The sequence below is a fragment of the Grampus griseus genome, assembly GCF_964374135.1.
Source record: "Grampus griseus genome assembly, chromosome: 19".
In the NCBI taxonomy this organism is placed as follows: Eukaryota; Metazoa; Chordata; class Mammalia; order Artiodactyla; family Delphinidae; genus Grampus; species Grampus griseus.
Window position 1 is genome coordinate 31205545 of NC_139013.1, and position 23158 is coordinate 31228702.

At 53.3% G+C, this 23158-nt stretch overlaps 1 protein-coding gene across 1 annotated transcript; it reads right to left on the reverse strand.

Annotated features, from left to right (window-relative positions):
• Positions 1–1359: 1359 nt before the first annotated feature.
• Positions 1360–22587, reverse strand: PLLP (plasmolipin). Its single transcript, XM_082677058.1, has 4 exons — positions 22350–22587; positions 5583–5756; positions 3435–3557; positions 1360–2323 (listed from the first exon to the last, which is right to left on the reverse strand). Exons 1-4 carry the CDS (start codon positions 22482–22484, stop codon positions 2207–2209), a joined length of 549 nt encoding a protein of 182 aa, XP_082533184.1. The 5' UTR covers positions 22485–22587; the 3' UTR covers positions 1360–2206.
• Positions 22588–23158: the final 571 nt, after the last annotated feature.

Below are 23158 nucleotides of genomic sequence, written 5' to 3' on the forward strand. Positions count from 1 at the left end.
CTCTCTCCGGTCTGCTCAGGAACTTAGCTCATCATGTCCCACCTTCAGAGGGGCTCAGGGATGGTTGGGATGAGAAGGCCCCACGTGCAGACCTAGCCTCAGGAGACATTTGCCTCCTCCTATTGCTTAGGCCTCCTCAGCCATGGGAAGCACTGTTCACCCAAACTGCAGGGCCAGGGGCTAAGGACTGGGGGATGCATTGGCCTGAACCAACAGGTAGTTGTTTGACAAAGAGTGTTAACATCTCCACCAAAATAGGCTGTGTTTTAGGGTGTCAGAAACCTGGTAAGACTTGCCAAGGGTTTTGTTTTCTCTTAAGCCTCAAAAGAAAATCGGTTGGTCTTCCTTAAAACTATCCTTTTATGGCTTAATTCTAGAATGACTATAATTTGTTATTCAAACTCTGAGACACTGGAGAGTAAAAAGGGATGCTATTAACTCACACCAGGACAACAGGCACAAACTAGGCCTGGGATCCAAATGGGACATGGGTATCAGACTTAGTCCTCCCCCCCCACCCTTCGCAATGGAGCAGCTCATCTGCAACTGTTTGAATCTAGTTACATTTTAATTGTTCCCAGTTTTTTAAGACAGGACCAAGGGGTGCCCAGAAATGCCTGTGGCTCATTATTCAGAGCATGTTGCGCTGTGGTGGGAAAATAAGTTCAGAAGGACTCCCCCTCTTTGCTGCTCTCCCCTCTCTCTACTGTCTGTAGCAGCTCCGCGCATCAGGCACTTGGATTATCTGATCTCTGAACTTCACAAACTGTCAAGGTAGGCGACATTATGGCAATCTTAAGTTCATCAAGATGACTAAATGATTTACTGTTCACAAACTGTCAAGGTAGGTGACATTATGGCAATCTTAAGTTCATCAAGATGACTAAATGATTTACTGTTAAACTGAGACCCTTTTCAAAATAAAAAGGGGTGCTATTAAATTTATGCCATGACAAGCGGCATAAACGGGGCTGTCCCAGCAAAGCAGGCAGGAAGTTGGTCATCCTACCTCAGGTCAAAGAAGTGGCTGGTGGTGCTGAGGGACTCCAGGACTGGAACTGCCTTTAAATAGGCATTTGGAACCTTTGTACGGTTGTCCCTTGGTATCCGTGGGGCACTGGTTCCAGGACCGCTGGGGATACCAAAACCCACAGATGCTTAAGGGACTTGAGCATCTGTGCTCAAGTCCCTTATGTAAAATGGCGAGTATTTTGAATACAGCTGACCCTGCATATCAACTGATTGGTTGAATCCTCAGATGTGAAACCCACGGATATGGAGGGCTGACTGTACTGACTTATGCTGCAGCTACCTGGAGTTTATAAGCATCTATAACCGTGATTCCCCAACATCTTTTCCAAATAAGTTCTTTCATCTTTATTTTTGTAAAAAAACAAAAACAACAAAGTCGCCACCAAGCACAGGACAACTCACTAGCAAGGCCTTGCTTTACCTCCCTCCCTCCCTCATGTCCCAGGTGCCTGATTAACAGTGTCAAGGAGGCAGTCGGCATTGATGTTAGCTTTTCCCAAAGGGAAAACTACAAACAAGGCTTGGGAAAGGGAGGGAAACCTGGATAAGCTTTTCATCATTGAGAAGTCACTTAAAACTGATTTGTTTAAAATAACTGGTATGTCTGAAATGTAGGAAAGGAAGACCATGCTGTCAGCATCATAACCCTCTTTCGACATGTTTCCCTACAAGTGACGTGCTAGCTTGGCGGAGGGTCAGGCCAGGATTATGTTTTAAGGAATCAGAACGGTTTCATGAATTTGCTCAGCTTCCCAGAACAAAAACAGAGATAAATAATTGCTGCTTGTTAGGCATATTCTATGGTGGGCTGCAAGTCTGGAGTCATTGTTAGTGTATTTAGTGCCAATGAGAAGGCTGGCTCCCAGCCTTGGACACCGAAGTCCTAAAGACAAAGCAGAGAGAGTCCTGTATCCCCCATCACCTTCTGCTGAATATGGAGGATGGAGAGGTCTTGGCTGTTGGCCTCTCTTCCAGCCCATGCGCCTGCCAGAGGAAGGATCCTGATTCCTTGGGAGTGTGGGGTGAGCCCAAGGAGTCTGATGAGCAGAGAAGAGCAAGTGTAGTCCCTTCCGGGCTGACTCCATGCAGGGCTCAGGCTTCGGGCTTGCGGGGCCACCTGCACAGGGACCAGGCTACAGCCTTCAGGCCCAGGGTGGCCCATGGCACCAATGGTTTAGGCATAGCCGCCAGCCATCTGACTGGTGGCTGCATTGCTGCCTACTCCTCGCCAGGCCTGGAAGCTGAAGAAAGCGCTCACTCCATAGGCAATCATCACTAAACACGAAAAGAACTGAAAGAGAAGACAGCAGAGGTGAGTCTGTCTGCAGCACGGCACACGGGGCTGGGGGCTATGACAGTGATACAAGCACCAGGAAGGTAGATGCAGACAGTGAAACCCGGGGCCCCTCAACCAGAATGAGCTGCTCTGGAGCCACACCACCTCCTCCTTAACCATACACCCATTTAACCACCGTGGGGGCTGATGGGTACCAGGTTCTGGGGTGCCAACTTTATATTCTAGTGGGGAACCATTAACCACACAAGCCAGGTGTGTCTTAGATTGAGGGATAACTGGACAGTGTGCTAAGAGTCACCAAGGGGTAGGAGCTACTTTATAGACACATTTCAGGGATTTAGTTTTAAAAAGGCAATGTTCAGCTACCCTAGGAGTTTTTCTGGAATCAATTCATAGGTATCCCTACACTAGCACCTAAGGCCACGTTCAGAATTTCCATGTCTCTATCCTGGTGACTGAGTTCACAGATTTCAAAACCATCCTCACCAGAAAGAATGAGGAGACCCAAGTCCTGGTCTAACTCCCGCCCTACCCAGGACTCAGTTTAGTGGTGTCCCTTCACCTCTCTTAGCCTCAGTTTCCTGGTCTGTCGAAAGGACTGGCAGTCCCTGTCCCCCTCCCCACTGAGGGAGTGGAAGGACAGTGAGGAAGTGCCTGCAGGGGCTCGTGGGTGAGGCGTGCTCACTCATACTTCACTGGCTACCTGACGTGGAGCCCGAGTTTGAGCTGCATGGGAGAGCCTGAGGATCTCCCAGATGGTTTAAACCGAAAGGTTTTTGTGCGTGCCTTTCTCCAGGGGGGAGGATAGAGCGCTTTCAACAGATTCTCCAAGGGGACCTATGACCCTAAATCATTGCAGCACGACTGATTTACAGCAGCATTAACCCAAACTTCATTTGTGCCACCCAGGTATTTCCCAAGCATTCTGGTTCCTCGGGGTTTTGCTGTTAATTATGGAAAACTGAGCCCACTGAGAGGAGGGTAATTCAGCACGTGGCAGGTGCCTGGCCTGGGACCAGGGAGCAGTGAGAGTCCAGGGGCCCAGACCTTGCTTTGGCCCGTCTCCCCTGTAACTGCCGAGGGTGCCCCAGGGAACCATACTCACGGAGGCAGCTGCACGCTGGTTGTACTGCCGGGTGCCCTTCAGGGACGTCAGTTCAACCGAAGCAGAGCAGGTGATGAAGGCCGTGATGTAGAGAACGGTGGCGCCCACATTAAATATCATTAACTGGGGGTAGGTGGGGGAGAGAAGTCTTAAGACGTGAGACACTTCCGGTAACTGTGGAACCTCCTGGTCCCCACGAGCACATCCCTTTAGTAGCCAGAACAGGGGCTGGGGCTCAAGGATGGAGACACGTGGGTCTTTCCCTCTAAAAAGGCCTCAAGAGACAGCGGTCTACACAGGGTCAGCCTGGAGGCCATATGAGCAGGGAACGTAGACATACCGAAGGCCGAGAGATGGCGGGGGGGGGGGGGGGGCGGCGGGCGGGTTGTGGAGGGGCTGCTAAAGTGACCTGGTCAGGACAGCAACAGTTCCACAAGGCAAAACCCATTCCTGATGGCAAGAGACCAAACCAAGCCTGTCTCTGAGTGCACCAGCTGAACCCGGGGCCTGCTTGTGTTGGCTCCCAGCCAGGCCCGGCCCTCCCTGTTGTCCGAGGACTTGGCTCTGAGGCTGACCCGTGCGGCGGGGGCGTGGGTGGTGGTGCCTCACGTCCCTCTCTGCCCTCAGTGGGAAGAACCTATGTCTGCCTTTCGGCCACATCCTAGGCTCTAGGCCCCATGTCAAATGCCAGGGTGAGGACCCCTAAGCCAGGCTGGCAAGGAAGGGTCCTGGGCTGACAACCAGGCCCAGGTCCCATTCCCCCAGCGCTTGGCCCCCGGAGCCAGTTGACACTTAGCAGAGATCGCAAACTGGTGGCCCTCAGGCATATTTGGCTCATCCCATAGATTTTTTAAAAATATTACATTTTAAATTTGATTTCATACGAAAACTTTAAGATTGCATATAAAACTTTCAATCTTAAAATATCAAGATTTGGCACTTGCACTCCCACTAACAACAGAGCTGAGTAGAGGCGGCTTCCTATGGACAGATGGGTGCGGGTTCTCCAGAACCCCTCCTGACCTATTTGACCCACGCCTCTTACCTGTGCCCGGAAGGGGGCTTGTAGCCCCTATCCCAGAAAAGCCCAATTTGGCAATCATAATTCAGCCTCCTCTAGGAGGGTGAGACACTGCCTTGCCATCATGGCCTGGGAAAGGAGCCTCCTTCCATCAGCAGCTGTGGCTGGGCCCCAGATCTGTGCTAAGAGACACCAAGGCCCCTCCATCTCCGGGGATGTCTTTCTTCAAGGCTCCTAGGACACGAGGCAGGGGCTGGACCCTAGCCAGGAAGTCAGGCCGCCCCCTCCTCATGCCAGGATCTTCCCTCCAAGCCCAGTGCCCGCCGCAAACACCACCTGGCTCCTGCCAGTGATGTCAAGATCTAACAAACACGGTCTGTCTTGAGGATGACTCACGTTTCCTCAGCTTCAAAAGTCATTGAATTGCAAACAATGCTGCCTAGTCCCAGCTTTGCTTGTCTTACAATCATGTGCCTCTCTTGCCTCTCTCTGCTCACTGAAAGCCTCAGACCCCAGCTGCAGGGGTTTTCCGGGTCAGAGAAAAAAGCCCTAGCAGCTTTCTCTGTGTCTGGCCAGGGTACTTCCTATGGACACTCACAGCTCTGTGTCCTAAGGAGACTGACCCGGGCAACCCGGGACACCATCCTCTGCCAGGCTGCAGGGGCCTCACCCTGCAGACAGCGGGGTGCGGGGGGTGAGATGGCACGTTGAGCCCTGCACACACCGGGCCCAGCCTCGGTGATTCCTGCCAGCTCAGCCCAACCTCCAGGCCCAGGGCTGCCAGTCAGAACCCACAGATGCAAATCCCCACTGCCCCCCAAAAGGAAAAATACTTTCAAGATCCCAAATGGCCTCCAGTCTCTCCATTCAACAGCCCCTCACTTCTACTCCCTTCGTGGGAGAAAGTCAAGCCTAAGTCCTCCTGGATTCATGGCTCTCAGTGCTCAGAAAAACTGGACACCTGAACCACCAATCCTCCCTCCCCGACCCAGAGCTACAGGCCAGCGAGGACTTCAGCCAACCCCCACCTGCCACTTCTCATTTAGGGAAGGCTGCATTGTCACAGCTACACCCAGAGGCAGAGGGGTCACCCTGGACCCACCCCCAGGGTTCCTACCCAGACTCACCACCAGCGGCCAAGGCACCATGTATAGCTTCATGTGCAGCTGAAACAGGTAGAGGATGAAGAAGACGATTGTCACCAGCCAGAGGAAGACAGCGACAAACATCACCCAGCCATAGGCCGGGTACAGGTGGTACGAGGTGTCGGCAATCAGGGCCCACACCAGCAGCCCCAGCACCTGGAGGGAGCGAGACAGGGCCAGCGTCTCCCAGAGCCCCCAGCGCTCAGGCTGGAGGCCACAGACCAGAGGCTTCCAGGCCTTTGCCATGGGGCGCCCTCTGCAGGACACATTTCTCATTTGCCCAAGAAAAATTTATTTGGCTCCTACTGCATACCAATACATACCAAGCCCTTGCCTGGTAACGTACTCCTTTCAGATCTCAGCTGAAATGTTATGTGCTCCAGGGCACCTTCCCTGCTCCTCCAGTCTGGGTTCCAGAACTCTCTTCTGTGCTCACATGGCCCCCCAGGCACCCACCACCCAAGACTGTAATTCTATTTCCTTCCCCAGACTGGAAGCCACAGCAGCAGTGCCTTCCACCCTGCTGCCTCCAGGGTGAGACCCCTGCAGCCCCGGAGGGGTGGTGTCCCAAGCTTGCCCAGTTCCCCACGGGCAAGACAATGACTGTCCCATTCATAGGTGCATCTCAGCACCCAGTACAGGACCCGAGCTTGGTCAGGAACTTAGTAAAAGCCTCTGAAAGAAAGATGAAGTCACCAGCACATCCCTGAAGGAGGGACACACAAGCACAGAGTCCCAGAGGTACGGTGACCTCTGCCTGATGCCCTACCAAGCCCCTTCCACCCCCAGCTTCTCCGACTCTAATTGCACCTCAATACAGGTGTTACCATCCCCACCTTACAGGTGAAACTGGGCCTCAGAAAAGCAAAAGGACCTATCACGCCATTCCTATGTGGCAGGGTGAGCCCCAACATCCCTGTAGTGTGTGTAGCGGCTGACAGCATGGCCTCCGGAGCCAACTGCCTGATTTAAAACGCACTCCCCTTACCAGCTGTGTGACACTGGGTAAGCTCACAACCACTCTGTGCTCTGGACACATCACCTGTCACATGAGTATAAAGAGCATACCTACCTCATAGGTTCAGGACCCATGGGGGTTTGTATACATAAACGAACAATTCCAGCTGGGGACGCTGTGCTGCAGGGAATTTTACACGGGTAGGTTGGCTGAACCCCTCATGGCCTCGTGGGGAACTTGGCAGGGTGGTACCTCACTTGTGGCCATCCTAGCCTCCCCCAAGCCTCTCCTGGCCCCTTCCCTGCTGGCTGAGACCCCACAGGCCAGCACGTCCTCCTTCACCACAAGGGCATTCTCCAGAATCCCTGGCCGGCAGCAGGCCTCGGGACTGGCCGCTGAGGGAGGGAGGATCAACTGGGGGGCTGTGGAGAAAGGCTGCTTTGCTGATGAAGACAGAGAAAGCTGTCACTCTTCTTCCCATGGACAGTGTGTGACACCAAGGCTCCCAGTGACCTTGCCACCGTCTCAAGGATGAGCCAACCATCAGTTGGATCACAGGGAAGTGGCTCAGGAGCGAAACCCACCTCTGCTGCTGGTTTGGGGGATAGAAAGTCCCCCCGCCACAAGCTCCTAGACCAGACACGGGAGAGCTGTCACTCACCCCAGAGCAGCCAGAATGGGTGCCTGCCAGGCACCCCACCGAAGCACCCCTGCCAAGGACCAAAAGGGAAGTTTCTGTATCGATCCCCCTACACCTGTGGGGTCAGGGCAGGAATAAGCCTAGCTGAGGCCGGGCGTCCAGCAGCCCCTGTGACGACTTTCCTTTCTCCCCACCACCTGGAAGTGAGAGGTGGAGCCCTGGGCTTAGGAGTCAGGAGCTGGGATTTCATCCTGCCTGGGCTATGGGACACCAGGCAAGTGCCTTCCCGCTCTGTGCGGCTCACCAGGGCAACTCGAGTCCGCCTGCTAGAACGCAGGCCCCCGAGGAATCCTTCTTTGGTCATCGCTGTGTCTCCAGTGCCCGGCAGTGCCTGGCGCATAGACCTGCTCGATAAACACATGCTCAAGAGGTAACTGGCCTCTGTTTCCTTATCCAGGAAACAGAGGTCAGACCCCTGCCCCCGACAGGTGCTGTGTGTCACAAGAGGACGCAGGGGTGAATCGGTGAATGTGCTCCCAGCCCTGCCTCCCTCCACCCAGGGGTGGGAGTGGGAGACTCGGGAAAGCGCCCACTCCCCCCTCTCTCCAGATTTTTGCACCTGCTCCTCCTCCCGTTCCGGGGTGGGGGGGTGAGACCCCAGGGACGCCCACCCCACACTGCACCCTGCCAGCCTCCCCTGCCCTACCTCTAGCCTCTAGTGCTCTCCTCTAGCCACCACCAACAGGCTGGGTGGCCCATGGGGCCCAGTTTGCAGGCGAGGAAGGTGGGACAGGTAACAGGGCCTTGAGGGCAGTCACACCGCTGGGGGCACAGCCCTGACCCATGAGGACCCAGAGTGCGGGTGTCTCAGCACAGCCCCCCAACCACCCAACCTTAGGACACCCTGCCTGAAACAGACACATCGGCAGGCAAGAGCCCCCAGGGCTGGGGGAGGGTCACTGTTACAAAGGAGGACAGACACTCCCAAAGCAGGACGCAGGACCCTCCCAGGGGAGGACTGAGCGTGTCAGGGGCAGACAATTATCTCCTCACTTAAAGCAGGGTCCTTACAGGCCTCCATGCCATCGTGTTGCCTGGTTCCAACTATCTGAAAGGAAGTTAGAAAATGCGGTGAACTGAAAAATCAAGAAAGGATCGATCTGGGTTTACACTAATGTACACTTATCAATTGTTGGTGTATTACTCATGGGCTTGGTCACAGTAACCACATAATGCCCTCCAGCTGTGTGCCAGGCCTCAGGTAAGCACCTTCCCTTTTATTTCACTGACTTCCCCAAACCCTCTCATTAGTCAGTATTATGTATTATCCCCACTTTCCAAACAGGAGCTCAGAGGAAAATGAGTCATCTACGGCCACCCGTGGGGAAAGGGCAGGGCAGGAGTGAACCCAGATCTGTCGTTCTCTGGACCCTGGGCTACTGAGAGTTACTTAGTGATGTATAAAAAATGAGGACACTTCGCTGGCTCCCGGGGGGGAGGCCCCGCAGGCATCCAGCTCTCTGGTCTCTGCCTCGCCCTCCTGCCCAGCCCTGATTTCCGGATCAGCAAGCGCAGCCTGAGAGACAAAGCTGCTGCATAAGCAGTGGGAATTTCTGGTTCCTTCTGGCCTTGCTGCCCAGGGAGCCGCCTTGGTTTCTGCCCTCCCCCACCTCAACCAGACAGACTGGTTTTTCCCGTCCCCTCACCCCAGCCCCAAGAATCTACAGGAAGTGCCCCAGCCCAGGACAGGGCACCCCTACATGTGTTGACCCTCTGCTGGCCGGGGTGGCCCTGCATGGGGAGCTGGGCCCAGGCCTCATCTCCAGAAGCTGCAGGAACTGCTGGACCCCTCCCTCCTGCTGTGGACCCACAGTCTAGCTGGAAGAGGCCAGAGGACTTGTCTTATAGTCCAGTACAGAACAGTAAACCCCACTGTGCAGGGGGAGGGCAGTAGGGTGACGAGGGTGGAGAGCAAGGCAGGAGGCCCCAACTCTGCCACCTGCACACAGGGCTTCACCCAGGCCCTCGTGCAATTCTGACACCCTCTCTGACCACAGGCCTTGCCGTGTGCATCCCTCTGGGTTCACTCATTCAACAAATATCTGTTGAGCACCTACCACTGTGTGTGTGAGCCAAAACATGAAAAGCCCTGCTCTCCTGGCGGGGGACAGCGGGGCGGGTAGCAGCTAAAAACCCAATACATGAGGGAAACGCAGGATATGTGCTGTGGGGGAAAATCCAGCTGAGAAGGATAATAAGGCCAAGAAAGATCTCACTAGGACATGTGAGCATGCGAGAGGTGAAGGGAGGGAGCCATGTGACGAAGAACAGAACTCTGTGCCTTTACCTCCGGGGGTCCCTGTCTCTTGCCTATGTGTTCATCTGTCCCCATGTTTCTCCATGGGGGTCTACACATATATCTGTGTGTCTTACTCTTAAAGACAGACACACACACATACACATACACAGAACCAAACCTCATCCCCTTGGTCCTTCCAAACTCTCTGAGGCCCCAGCAACACCTCCTCAGGCATGCACTGCAGATAAACAAAGAGAAAGGTCTGGAAATCTTGAAGGAAAAAAACAAACAAACCCTGTCTTCCTGAAAACCTAAAGATTTCTGATTAGGGGTTTTCTCTTTAAATGATGGCTGTCAAAAAGGTCACATTCAAGAAATATAAGAAAAAAAAGGTCTCATTCACACATGCCCCAGGACCTTTGCACCTCCAAACAAAAATTTCTCAACGACTGGATAACAGAGATATTTTTGTTAAAAGCACCTGCAGGGCCAGAGAGGAGAGGAATCAGTCACAAATGCCTGACCAAGAGGCATTCCTCAGTTAGGGTGGGCCCCAATCCAGGGACTGGAGTTCTTATAAGAGGGAAACTGGACAAAGAGACACAGAGGGAGAACACCATGTGAAGATGGAGGCAGAGATTAGAGTGACGTGTCTCCAAGCCAAGGAACACAAAGGATTGCTGGCAACCACCAGAAGCTAGGAGAGAGGCATGGAACAGACTCTCCTTCAGTGCCTCCAGAAGGAACCAACCTTGCCAGCACCTTGATTTTGAACTTCTAATACTGTGAGACAATAAATTCTTGTTTTATTTTTAGCCACACCACGTGGCATGTGGGATCTTACATGGGATCAAACCCATGCCCCCCTGCAGTGGAAGCATGGAGTCTTTAACCACTGGACCGCCAAGGAAGTCCCTTTGTTTTTTGGTGGGGTTTTTTTGTGTGTTTTTTTTTTTTTGCGGTACGTGGGCCTCTCACTGTTGTGGCCTCTCCCGTTGCAAAGCACAGGCTCACGGGCCCAGCCGCTTCGCAGCATGTGGGATCTTCCCGGACCGGGGCACGAACCCGTGTCCCCTGCATCGGCAAGCGGACTCTCAACCACTGCGCCACCAGGGAAGCCCCTTGTTATGTTTTTTAGGCGACCTAGTTTGTGGCATTTTGTTATGGCAGCTGTAGGAAACGAATACATCTTTCTTAGCTACTCTTTGAGTCTACGAACGGCTGTTATGATCTGATTTAACTGGGGGGTGTTGGCATTAACTCTAATGGAAAGGTGGTCTATTAACTCCCTGGGTTCAAGCTCTGGCCCTGCCAACTTACTAGCTGTGTGACCTCGGGCAAGTTGCTGAACCACTCTGTGCCTCAGTGTCCTTATATTCAAAATGTGCCTACCTCACAGGGTAGATGTAAATGAAGTAATATATGTAAGGTACTTAGACCGATGCCCAACATAGGCTTAACACCCTCCGTGCTCTAATGTTATCACTCTGAGAGGTTAGAACGTGGGTTTCCCGATCCATTCTCTGTGGCTGGTTTCCTGCAGTAGTAATAGTGTGTGCAGTTCCTAGGGGTGTGAGGCCTTGGAAAAATAATGCATCTAATAAGCACCAGGCACAGTTTCTGGCAGATAAGGGTCCTCAGCCAGTGGGGCCCCGCCCACCTTCCAGATAAGGCAGCTGGGCTTATCCAAAGAAAGGGAGGTGCGCAGGTGGTAGGGAGCAGAACCCAGTCCAGCCACCCCCCAGGACACCTCCTGCAGCTACACTCCCTCCACTCCTCACAGGCTAAGGGTCCCTGGGCAGAACACTTCACCCCTTTAGACCTCAGTCTTCCCCCCTGTACAATGGGAGCAGGGAGGTCTGCTCAGTGTTCTCCAAGGATCCCCTAAGTCTGAGGCCTGACACTCCTCAACACAGGGCTCCTCCAGGGGGGCCCACAGCCTTCCCTCCCTTGTACTTACTGGAGGGACTCCACCAATCCCATGAGCACTTGGCTAACTCCTCTCCCGCCCAAAGATGGTCACGCCAACTCTCCTTTTAATCCTCTCCACCTCCTGGGCTGAGTTAGACCCTTGTAGATTTGGCGTGTGGTCTTAGAAGAGGCACCTAACCTTTCTGGTTTGTTTCTTCATCTGACACGTGAGGCAGTTGGACAAGTACACCTCTCCTGGTCACCTCATAGGTGTGTCATGCAAGTAAAATACTGTAAAGGAAAAAGTGAAAAGTTGTAGAAGTTGTGAGTGGCTAGGAGGGCTGTTTGACAGCTTAGAGGGAGTAAACCCCACACCGCAGCGTCCACGCGGGGGACAAAACCTCAGTGCCTGGAGGCTGACATTAGGGTTTTAAACTCAGCAGCCGTCAAGGCACACAGGTCACAGAAGTGACTAAGGTGGGCAGGGGAGGTCTGTGGAGCTGAGAGCAGCCTGCCAGAGCTTAGTTCCCCAGCCAGGGATTGAACACATGCCCCCCTGTACTGGAAGCTCAGAGTCTTAACCACTGGACCACCAGGGCAGTCCCAAGAACTTCTGATTTTCCAGGAGACGTTAGAAATCCGAATTTCTACGTGAAATCTTCAGCTTTTTAAACATTGGCGATGAAACCAAATGTTTTAGAAACAATCTGAGGGCAGGGTCCATCCAAGATCCCCCAGGACTCCCTTCTCCCCACTGCACCATCCAGAAAACTGAGGTCCAGGGGACCACGTGAACCCTTCCCGGGGTTCCCCCTCACAGGGACACATCTGGGCAGCTGAGGACACTCAGAACTTGGCCTGACCAGGCCCATACTCCACCCCCGCCCTGGCCCTTCTCCCTACAGTGAAAGGGACTTTATGGGGACAAAAAGCCACCCATTGTGTCCCAGGAGACAAAGGCGCAGGGGACAGAGGCTCCGGGTGCCTGCGTGGCCACAACAACTCCACACACCACCTCCTTCCTCCCTGTGCAGAGGGGCTGGGCTCTAGGGAAAGGCTCCTTGGAATTCCCGCTCTGTACACTACGAGCTTTCGAGAATCCTAGGCCATCACACCCCAGCTCTACAGGAGGTGCGAGGGCATTCAGAACCCAGCCCGAGCCAAGTGACCCGGTCCGGGGTGGTATTTAACTCGGCCAAGCCTCCCTTTTGTTACCTGAAAAGCAGGCACGTGAGTTACCAAATCGAGTCATTGAACAAACTCTCCCGAGGGCCCGCTCTCTGCCAGGCACTGTTATAGGCCCCGGAAGTGCAGCAGGGAGCCAGGCAACCAGGGTCCCCACCCACGAGCACCCCGCTCCCAGCCTGGGCTGCCATGGAGGAGGAGGATGGGAACACTGGCTCAGGGCCTGGTTCACCTCCAGGGCTTTCCAAATGCAGCCTTTATCACACTGCTTGTTATTCCTGAGTCCCTGAGTCTCAGAGCTAGAGACGAAAGAGACTTCTGGCCCCATGGCCCCGGCGCCCCCAGAGCCCCTCATGAGGACCTCCGGCCCCTGTGTGCAGCCTGCACGTCAAGGAGCCCACTGCCACCACTCTGCCTTTGGGGTCTCTCTCAGGGTTCCAGAAAAATCTTCCCAACATGAAGCTCAAGCTGCCTCCTGCCTACCCCCTTGCTGGTTCCCACTCTGCACTCTGGGGCCAGAGACTAAGCAGGTCCCCTCGACAGAGACGCATCCCCAAGGCATCCGCGAGGCCTTCCCTGGCTCCCAGAGCCAGCAGCAACGCACCCCCTGGGTGAGGTTCCAGAAATTAAGACCTGCTCACCTTCCTCCCTTGGGGGTCTCCTGGTCCTCCCCAGAAAGTCAACCGGTGCCTCCCCAGCACTAAGACCCTTACGGCGACACAGAGCTTTCCCAGGAAGGCCTTAGTCCCCTTGAAAGCCCAGGTCAAGTCCAAATCCAGCCCCCGTCAGCGCTTCACTCCCAGGAAGCCCAACTCTCTCAAGTAGCACTTGGCCCATTTCACAGATGAGGAAAGCAAAGCTCTCGGAAGAGATGGATGTGGCCCAAGGTCATGCACTGTAAGGGTGGGGACAGTTCTGTGACCCAGTAGATAGAGACGCCCAGAAGAGGACAGAACTCCAAATTCCAGGAGGTAGGGACACTCCCTGGAGACTAATTTGTTTGCAGGGAGCATCACTGCCCCGGAGGCGGGAGCAGAGAAGGGGCAGGGGCAGTCCTTGAACCCTAGGTGGAGAGGGATGACAGAATCTTATGTTCTCAGCACCCCAGGCAGGTCCCCGTCCGGCCGTTGGCCCTCCAGAGAGAGCTGGCTGCGGGGAGCGTATGAACTTCATTAGCCCCATGAGGCCTGGCCTCTCTACCTGCTGAGGAACAGGGCTGGGGGGAGGGGCACCTAAAGTGAGGGTCTTCCTTATTCCCTGGACTTCCTTCCTCAGACACTAGCTCTAGTCCTGACTCTGTCACTAATGTTTGGGGTGACACTGAGCAAGCCCCACCCCATCTAAACTTCGAGGACAGACAAGTGACCCCATCTGGCTAATCTCATACAGGCTGGCAGATCATCTGGTATCTGACCTCTCCGCTCCTACCTGAATGAAACTCAAACATCCCAGAACAGCCCCAGGTCTGTTCCCTAGCAGCTGGGCCCTGCCTGACCTTCAGCCCCGGCCTTCCTGCTCTCACGTCTCCGTGAGACCCTGTGGTACCACCCTGTCCTCCCACCCCTTGGGCAAACAGGAGGGGCCAACTCAGCCCAACAGCAAAGGACCAGTTTATATCCAGGGCTGGGCTCACTGGACTGCCAAGGAAAACAGGCTCTCCCCCAACACTCAGGTTCCAAATCGCCACGGGGACCAGGGCAGGACCCCCTGCAGCTCCCTCAGACCATCTAAGAGCAGGAAATCAGGGCATAATCCTCACTGAGTTCCACCACAAACAACTCACCAGCTGAAAAGGAGCAACCAACACCTGGCCCTGATACTCCAACAGAAACTGAGAGCATCCACCACACGTGGACAGCTCCGCAGCCCTCACCTCTTTCCACTTACAGATGGTTAAGAAAAGGTCACCCAGCCAGTAACGCTGAACTCAAAGCCATTGCTTGCTGCTCTGTGATCCTGGGAAAGTGCCTTCCCCTCTTTGGGCCTGAGGGAGACTTCGAGTGCCATTTTCATAGCTTTTGCTGCGCCCATAAATGACCTGTCCTATTGTTTTACCCACTATTTTCATTTATTTGAAAGATTTTTTTGATAAGTTATTCTATTTTTAAAATGCATGATATATATGACATGATAGGTAACAAAATGGTGCTTTTAGCATGTCTCCCTCTTCCCCTGATACTCAATTTCTTCCCTGGGGGCAACCAAGAGTGATTTCTCAAGTGTCTTGCCGAAGACTACCTAGGCATGCATGCACACACATACACTTCAGATAGGCGAGTGTGTATATTTATATAGCCTGTGTGTATTTCTTCCAGACAAACGACAGTATTCTACACACACGGGTTTTCACCTTGCATTTTTTTTTTTTTTTTTTTTTTTGCGATACGCGGGCCTCTCACCAACGTGGCCTCCCCTGTTGCAGAGCACAGGCTCCGGACGCGCAGGCCCAGCGTCCATGGCTCACGGGCCCAGCCGCTCCGCGGCATGTGGGATCTTCCCGGACTGGGGCACGAACCCACGTCCCCTGCATCGGCAGGCGGACTCTCAACCACTGCGCCACCAGGGAAGCCCTTCACCTTGCATTTTGCACTTAACCATACAGCCTGGAGACTGTCCATCATTACACACATACAGAGCTGCCTTATTGTTTTCGTTGAGGGGTAAGAAGTTATCTTTTTACTAACTGTATCGTATGCCACTGCATAAATGTATCATAATTTATTTAACTAGTCCTCATTGATGAATGTGGATTTATCACACAAATAAGAATTTTAAGAAGAAACTTTTAAATCACTAAAAAGTAGAAAACCTGCATTATCTACCACAATAGAAGCTAACTATAAAATTAAATACAACAAAAATGAACAACATTAATACATCCCAGATAGATACAGTTGTCTTCCCAGGATCCAGAGCTCCAGATTTAAATTTAAAAAGTGTTGGAAAGGCACTAAAAACACTTTAGCACCCAGATGAGGCTGTCTCCTCCAGCAATCTTCCAGGACTGTGATTGACTGTGGATGATACAACACTTTCCAAGCCCTACATGGGAGACTTTCTTTACTACCTCGAAGTGGGAAAGTCCTAACTCTGACAGTTTCCAGAAGCCAGAAAGAAAAAAGGGAAAGGAAAGAAAACAAGAAATTCGGCCACATAAAAATAAGTCTTTCTGAGCAAAAACAAAACAAGACAAACAAGCAAACAAAAAACACCATAAAAAAACAAACAAAAAAAATACCCTGAGCAAAGTCAAAAAACAAACTAGGGAAAAAATATTTGCAAATCATCTAGCACTCCTAGCAATTGACAGGGCAAAGACCAACAACTTAATAGAATGTGGAAAGAAGCAAACATACAAGGAAATGCAAATGGCTCTTAAACATATTTTTAAAAGTGAGGTTCTTAGGCTTCCCTGGTGGCGCAGTGGTTGAGAGTCCGCCTGCCGATGCAGGGGACACGGGTTCATGCCCCGGTCCGGGAAGATCCCACATGCCGCGGAGCGGCTGGGCCCGTGAGCCATGGCCGCTGAGCCTGCGCGTCCAGAGCCTGTGCTCCACAACGGGAGAGGCCACAACAGTGAGAGGCCCGCATACCGCAAAAAAAAAAAAAAAAAAAAAAGTGAGGTTCTTTAACCTAACTCATAAGAGAAATGCAAAACAATGCTACCCTGACCTGCCATTTCGCCTGTCAGATGGGAGCTGTAGGGAACAGGCACTCTACGAGAAGGCTCACTGAGGGGCACAAATGTGACCCCTATGGAGGGCATCTGACAATCTCTAACAAAATCACTAACACACATAACCTGACCCAGCGGTCCCCCTTCCAGAAATGTACCATACAGATGCGCCCAGTGGCTTGGGCAAGATCATTCACCGTGACAGTGTGGAACAGCAAGAGTGGAAACCCAAGTGTCTGTCAACAAAGGGACGGGCCACACAACTCACACCACAGCTGCGGGATGGGCTGCTACAGAAGCCACAAGAGAAGCGATCACGCTTCAGGTACTGAGACGAAAGGACCTCCATGACACGCTTTTAAGTGAAAAAGGAAAAGTGCAGAAGGATGTGTATAGCCTACAGCCCTGGAGTAAAGTGGGGAGAGGTGGGGACCTATAGCCACATTTGCAGATCTCCTTAAAGAAAGCCTAAAATGCTACACAGGAAACGGAGAAGAATGGGCATGGGGGAGGTCAACTCTAACCAAAGGGGACAGAGATTTTTCACTGTGTTCTTTCCCACTCTGTCTTATTCTAGACTGTTGTAAATACATTACCTATTAAAGAAATTAAGGAAATAAAAGATTAAAAAGAGAAAGATACGTGTAGCTCTATGTGCAATGATACAGAACATCCCTAGGTGTATTGCCAAGGGGGTAAAAGCATGGCGGGGCACAGGCAGAGTGCGCCTACCTGTGTTTTGATAGGGGTCATGTGTAGAAATAACTGCACTGACTCACCCTGGAATGCCACACCCATGATGCCTCGGGCAAGGGCAGGGGATGGGGATGGGAGGAGTGTCCCGACTGGGATGAGAGATTACATTTTCATTGATAACGCTTTGGACTGCTGGCACATTTTTGCCGTATGTCTGTATAATTTTTTCAAAGAATAAAAACAGGCCCATCAATAGAGAAATGGCTAAATGAGCTCGGGCCCTACCGTGACATCCTGGGATAGGCCGAAACAGGAAGGAGGCAGACAGCTCTGCATAACATGAAGAGATGCAGGTGCCTTGGGTGTGAGAAAAGCAACCGAACAAAGGATACAGAATAAAACCATCAATGTTTTTTAAAATGCACAGGAAAAAGAACTAGAAACACCCCAACACAGCAGTTCCCTTGGGGAGAGGGGTAGGGGATCCAAGAATAACTTTAGCCTTACCTGTAATAGGTTTTTGCTTTTTAAGGATAATGTGTCCATATATTGTTACATAATTATAAATTGATTCCAAACACTCGACACTCTCCTAGCCACAAAGTGGGGCGGGTAGGCGGAGCTAACAATACAGGCATTGTTTTGCTGGGTACAGTGGAGTAGGAAGGAAGGTGGGTAGCATGCAGGGCGGGGAATGCTGCCCTAAGGAGGCTGAACCCATGAAACTCAGTGCTATGGAAAACGCTGTGAGTCCCCAACACTGTGATCCCAATATGGCCAACCTCTGCTCACACCTCGCAGATCCCAACAACCCTGTCTAGCCAACCTGAAGGGCTGACTTTCAGCCTCTGCCCTGCCTCCAACCTGAAAAGGGGCTGCCATGCCTTGTGGGGCTGGAGAGAGTCAGGAATACCACAAGGAAAAACTTTCTCACACTCCCAGGTGCACAAGGATGGAGCAGGTAGCCTTTAGAGGGACTGAGCTCCCTGTCCCTGGAAGAATGCAAGCTCATGTTGAGGACACACCGAGGGGCCTTTGGGAGCAAGTATAAGAGGCCTAGGATTCTATGACCCTGTGAATCCTAACTGCCCTTCGTTCTAACATATACAGGGCTAAGCCCTTTGCAGGCATCAGCTTCCACATTCCTCACAATCCCACCATCACCATTTCACAGACAAGGAAACTGAGGCTCAGGGATATTAGGGAACTTGCCCAAGATGACAGAGCCAGGATTTGAACCCAAGCCTCTCTGCTTCCACCAATTCTCTCACCAGCACCCACGGATCACTGTGATCAAGTGGCAGGTGAGGCTTCTGATCTGCTTATTCATCTGCCAACTGGGAATCATGTGACCACCCCCAATCCCAGGAGATAGGGCAAGAGGGAAGGATAAAAGGTGCCAAACACAACTGCCCTACCGACACAGGCCATTCATATGGTTTCTATGTCCTGAGCCTCAAGGATGCCTTCTGACTGCTGGGCCTTTATACGAGGTATTCCAAGGTTCATCTGCTCTGCACCTCCTTACTACCCCTTCCACATAACTAAACCCTTCAGGGCCCACTTCCATTAGGAAGCCTTCCCTAGTGGCCCTGGCCCCTGATGAGTTCCCCTTCCTGAATTTCCTCTCCTTCCCGTCCAAAGCACCCTACCTCCCACATGTGATGAATTGGGAGATTGGGATTGACATATATACACTAATATGTATAAAATAGATAACTAATAAGAACCTGCTGTATTAAAAAAAAAAAAGCTTCCAGGTTTTTAATGACCAAGAGCTGTCTCTAGATCAAACTTGCCTGCTTCCATTTTTAGACGCTATCTGCATAAATTCATGTTTCCCTTTTTGCCTAGGCTGCTAGGAAACTCAACAAAGAATTGACAGCCTTAAACTTGCGACAGATTCAGGATCTCCTTTTAGCTCTCTTTAAGTCAATCCCTACCCAACCCACACATACACCACCAACTTTTAAAAATATATTACGTTAACTCTTCCATCATATGTGACTTGATATCATATTCCATCTCATGTTCTTTCTGGAGCTAGATGGGGTTGGGGGAGCGATAAATCAGTGAACACTGAGGTTGGTTCTTCAGGACACATTTAATACTAAAATAAACAAAGAACACATCTTCTCAAGAAGCTGGGGCCTTTCTTCCTTCCCTTCCCACCGCCCTCCTCCCACATCTGGAACTCTTCACCAGATCCTGGGAAACAAAAGGGTCTGATGGAGAATTAGCTTTCACCTTCTCGTGTACTGCCTCCTCCAGGCAGCCTTCCCTGATCCCTCCACAGGTAGCTCATCCTTTGAGCTCACAGACAAAGAGCTTCTGGACAGCAGGCCCTGAGCCTGGGGTCTCCATCACTCCCACAACAGCACCACACCCAGTGCCCAGTAGGAGCCCAGAAGAGTGTGGTAATAGAGCACGGATCAGAAAAGTCAGGCCACTCAGGGCTTAGATCCCAGCTCTATCACTCTGTGAGCTCTTGGGCAGAGAACTGACCCCTAAGCCTCAGTTTCCTCACCTGAAAAGTGGAGAATAAGAGAATATGAAGCTCTTGCCAGAAGGCCTGGAGCTTAGTTTGCACCTGAGTGATGGGAGCTATGATGGCTTCCCAGAAGACGGGGTGCCTGTTGAGTGGAACCCTCCTTGTCTCAGACCCAGTGGAACTGTCCGTTGCCAGAGAAACAGTTCAGGAAGCAGCTTCTCCCACAAGCCAATTGGTGAAGGCACTAAAAGGTGCAGGTCTTCAGAACTCTGAAGGGAGACCCTTGTCCCCCTTTCCCCGGGCCCCAAAAGCACTGCAGGGAGGGCAGAAGGAGGCCATCCCACTCACACTCAGTCCCTGGGAGTCTAAGTGCCAAGCTCCACCACAGCTCTCCAGGCCAGTCCTGCATTCCATGGACAGCTCAGTGTCTACATTTGCACGATGGGACCCAGATGCTCAGCCCACGGGGACCCCCAAATCAGAGACACAAGCCTCTGCCACAGGAAGCTACCCCAGTCCTTGCAGGCACAGCAGGACCTTCCTCTAGTTCCCCTTATTCCAAGTTTCATTGTTCAAATGCAAAAGGGGCTGATGCTCAGGTCCTGTCTACCGGGAGCTAACCCTGGGGACCCACCAGGGAGCCTCATCCTGCTCAGCCCAGCAGGGACCCCTCTGCTGTTCCACACCCCCTAAGGCTGTGAACAGAACATGGTCACCACTTCTCGCAAGGTATTCAAGCCTTTCGCTGCCGGCCACCCAGAAACAAGTGCTTCAGCTCCAGTGTAGGGGAGCAAAACTTGCCACCCCAAAATTCATCTCTTGGCATAATAATTTTAAGCTGCTGATCTAAGAAACAGCAGACATGGGAAAAACTGAAAACCAAGGTTTCTCACCCTTTTGTAAGAAACATTTACATGTGTAAGGGAAATCTCCATCTGTAAGGGTGTCTCCCTCACGGTACCAAGAGGTGGACCAAATCTCTAGAAACGTATCTTTGGAAAAAGTAACGACTTAAATCTGAATCACAATTGTTTACTGTGCTTTTCCTGCTCACCTCCCATAACTCGCTCCCCATCCTCAACATCCTCTTGTGTCTTTAGCTGAAGATGGTGTTTAAGGGGAGGGATTTGGCCATTTGGGGAGTTTCTCAGTTTTTCTGGGTCTTTCCCATGTGTACATGTGATTAAACTTTGATTTTCTCCTGTTAATCTCTCTCATGTCAATTTAACTCTTAGACCAGCCGGAAGAACTAGACAGGTAGAGGAAAATTTCTTCCTCCCCTACACTGGCTAAACCAACCTGCTGGCTACTCTCCCCACTTCCCTTCCACTTCCCCAGCCCCAAGGCTTGCCCCGCACAGTGGCCCGCCCTTTGAACACCCTTTCCCTACCTCGGCCTCAGATTTCAGTGAAGTCCCTGCTCAAAAGTCACCTGTCCTCCATGAGCCTCCCTGGTCTCAGAATTGATCATCCCTCTCCTCTGCCCTTTCCCACCCCTGGGACTGGGACTCCCTTCCTGCTTGGCTGCTGTACCCTTCACAACCACCCGGGAGCCTAGCGCTCAGCAGCGCTCCGGACAGGCTTTTCCTACCTGCAGATTTAAATCAGGCCCCAGTCGGGACCTCTCCCCCGCCCCGCCCCGCCCCTCCCCTTCACAAAGAATCTGCCAGACTGCTCAGAGAGAAGTTAAAAATGTAGATTTCTGGGCTGTAGTGACTGAGATTCCAATTCCACATTTTTCCCGGGGGTGGGGACCAAGATCTACATTTTAAACCTCCGAGAGAGTCTGAGGCTGAGGTGGGGGAGGGGCCCCACAGGAAGAGATTTGAGGAATTCTGAAAGAGACACCTGGCCCAGGGGGAAGAATGCTCACCTGCGGTAAGGAGGGAGGTTTGGTCTCGGAACCTGCCTTCGGTCCTAAACCTGGCAGCCTAGCTAGGACCCAGCAGTGGGACAGCAGGAGGTGCCCTAATGCAAAATGGATCTTGGCCCACCTCCAATTCCCCCCGTGTCCTCTGAAAACGCACCAAGCCCCTCCCACAGGGCAGCCCCCAGCTTCCCGACTCGCACCAGAGGGTACCATGGGGAGAAAGCTAACACCTTCAAGCCTGAAATTGGTGTGTGGGGGGAGGGGTGTTCCCATCGATCGGCCTCGGCTGGGGTCTACAAAGGGTATTGGATATAGAGGTGTCCTGCCTCTGGCTTCCCACAAATCCCTCCCCCAGCGTTGGGCGCGGTATCTCGGCCCCAAGGGGCCCGTCAAACCGGCCGGAAACCGGCAGGTTACCCAGTGGAAGCCAGAAGGGCCGGGCTCCCGCGCGGGAGCCCATAGGGCCCTGCCGAAGGGTCTGTGCTGGACCGGATGTGCCCGCTCGGTTAGACGAGGAGTGCTCTGGGGTGCAGCCACGGGGAGCCGCTGGGAGCTTGGCAGAGGGTCAGATGAGAGTGAACTTTGCCTCAGGCTGGTGCTGGAGGGCTGGGGGCTTAGTCCTGGCAGAGGGAGAGCCAGAGACGGGGAAACAGAGAGAGAGAGAGTGGCGCGCAGTGATTGTGGCTTTTGTGAGAGCTTCTGTGGGTGAGCTCTTGGTGACCACTTGGGAGGGAGTGATGGGGCGCTGAGGTGGGCACTCTGACATTGGTGCACCTTGTGTGTGCTCGAAGAGACGGCAACTAGGACGTCTCGGGGTGAGAGGGTTCCAGGGTGATCTCGGGGGCGTCCGTCCTAGAGGCGCCCCCGAGGAAGGCACGGCGCATCGGGGCGCATGTGAACCTGAGTTGGGGGTGTGCGAGAAGCAAGCAAAAAGGGCAGCTCTAGAGCCCCCGACCCCTCCTGGCCCCCCGGGACACCCCGCCACCCCCCGGCCCCGGACCCCAGGCCCCAAGCGCGCGCTCACCAACTGCAGCAGCATGAGCGCCCCGAGGCTGGAGCGCACGAAGCCCAGGTCTGGGCGCAGCGCCGAAACCGCGGCGCCGCCTCCCTGCGCCGGGCTGCTGGTCCGCGTGCTCACTTTAGACGGGAATTCAGCCATGGCGGCTCCGCTCGCCTCCACAGGTTGCTCCCGCCGCCGTCGCCGCCCCTCCCCGCGGCGGGTGCCGGCTTCTGCGCGGCTCCTCCGAGGAGACTCGCGCTCGCGATTCGGCTCCCGCGGCTACGTGCGGCGTCTGGGCGAGCAGTCCGGAGCCGCCAGGTGCGGCCGGAATCCCGGCCCCGCCCTCTCCACGAAACCCTCCCCTTTAACCCTTCGCACACCGCCCGCCGGTCCATCCCGGAGCCACATCAAGTCGCCATCTCTTTGACGCGGAAACTGAGGCCGTGGTCAATGAGATGGCCCCACCAGAACCAGCCTAGATAGCCTCCAGTTTCTCTCCCCGGGAAAGCCGCCTGCTGACAATATCCCCCGCATTCGCGGCAGCTTTGACCGCTCCTTCGCTCCCTCCTCACCCTTGGCTTCCAAGCCTCGGGATAAACTGGCGGCCGCTAGCAGAGCGGGCAACTACCGGCTCCCTGCCGAATGCCTCTCTGGCGCTGTGTGCCCTTGGGCGAGCCTTTGCCCCTCTCTGAAGTCTCCCCGTAAAGCGGGATCGTCATCCCTGTGCAGAGACTCCCAAGGAGTCCCGGGTGACCGAGCATCCTGGAGGGGAGGGTCTGGATAAATTGTGGGTGTGCGTGGAAGGGGGAGGCCCTTTTATGACTCAGTTGATG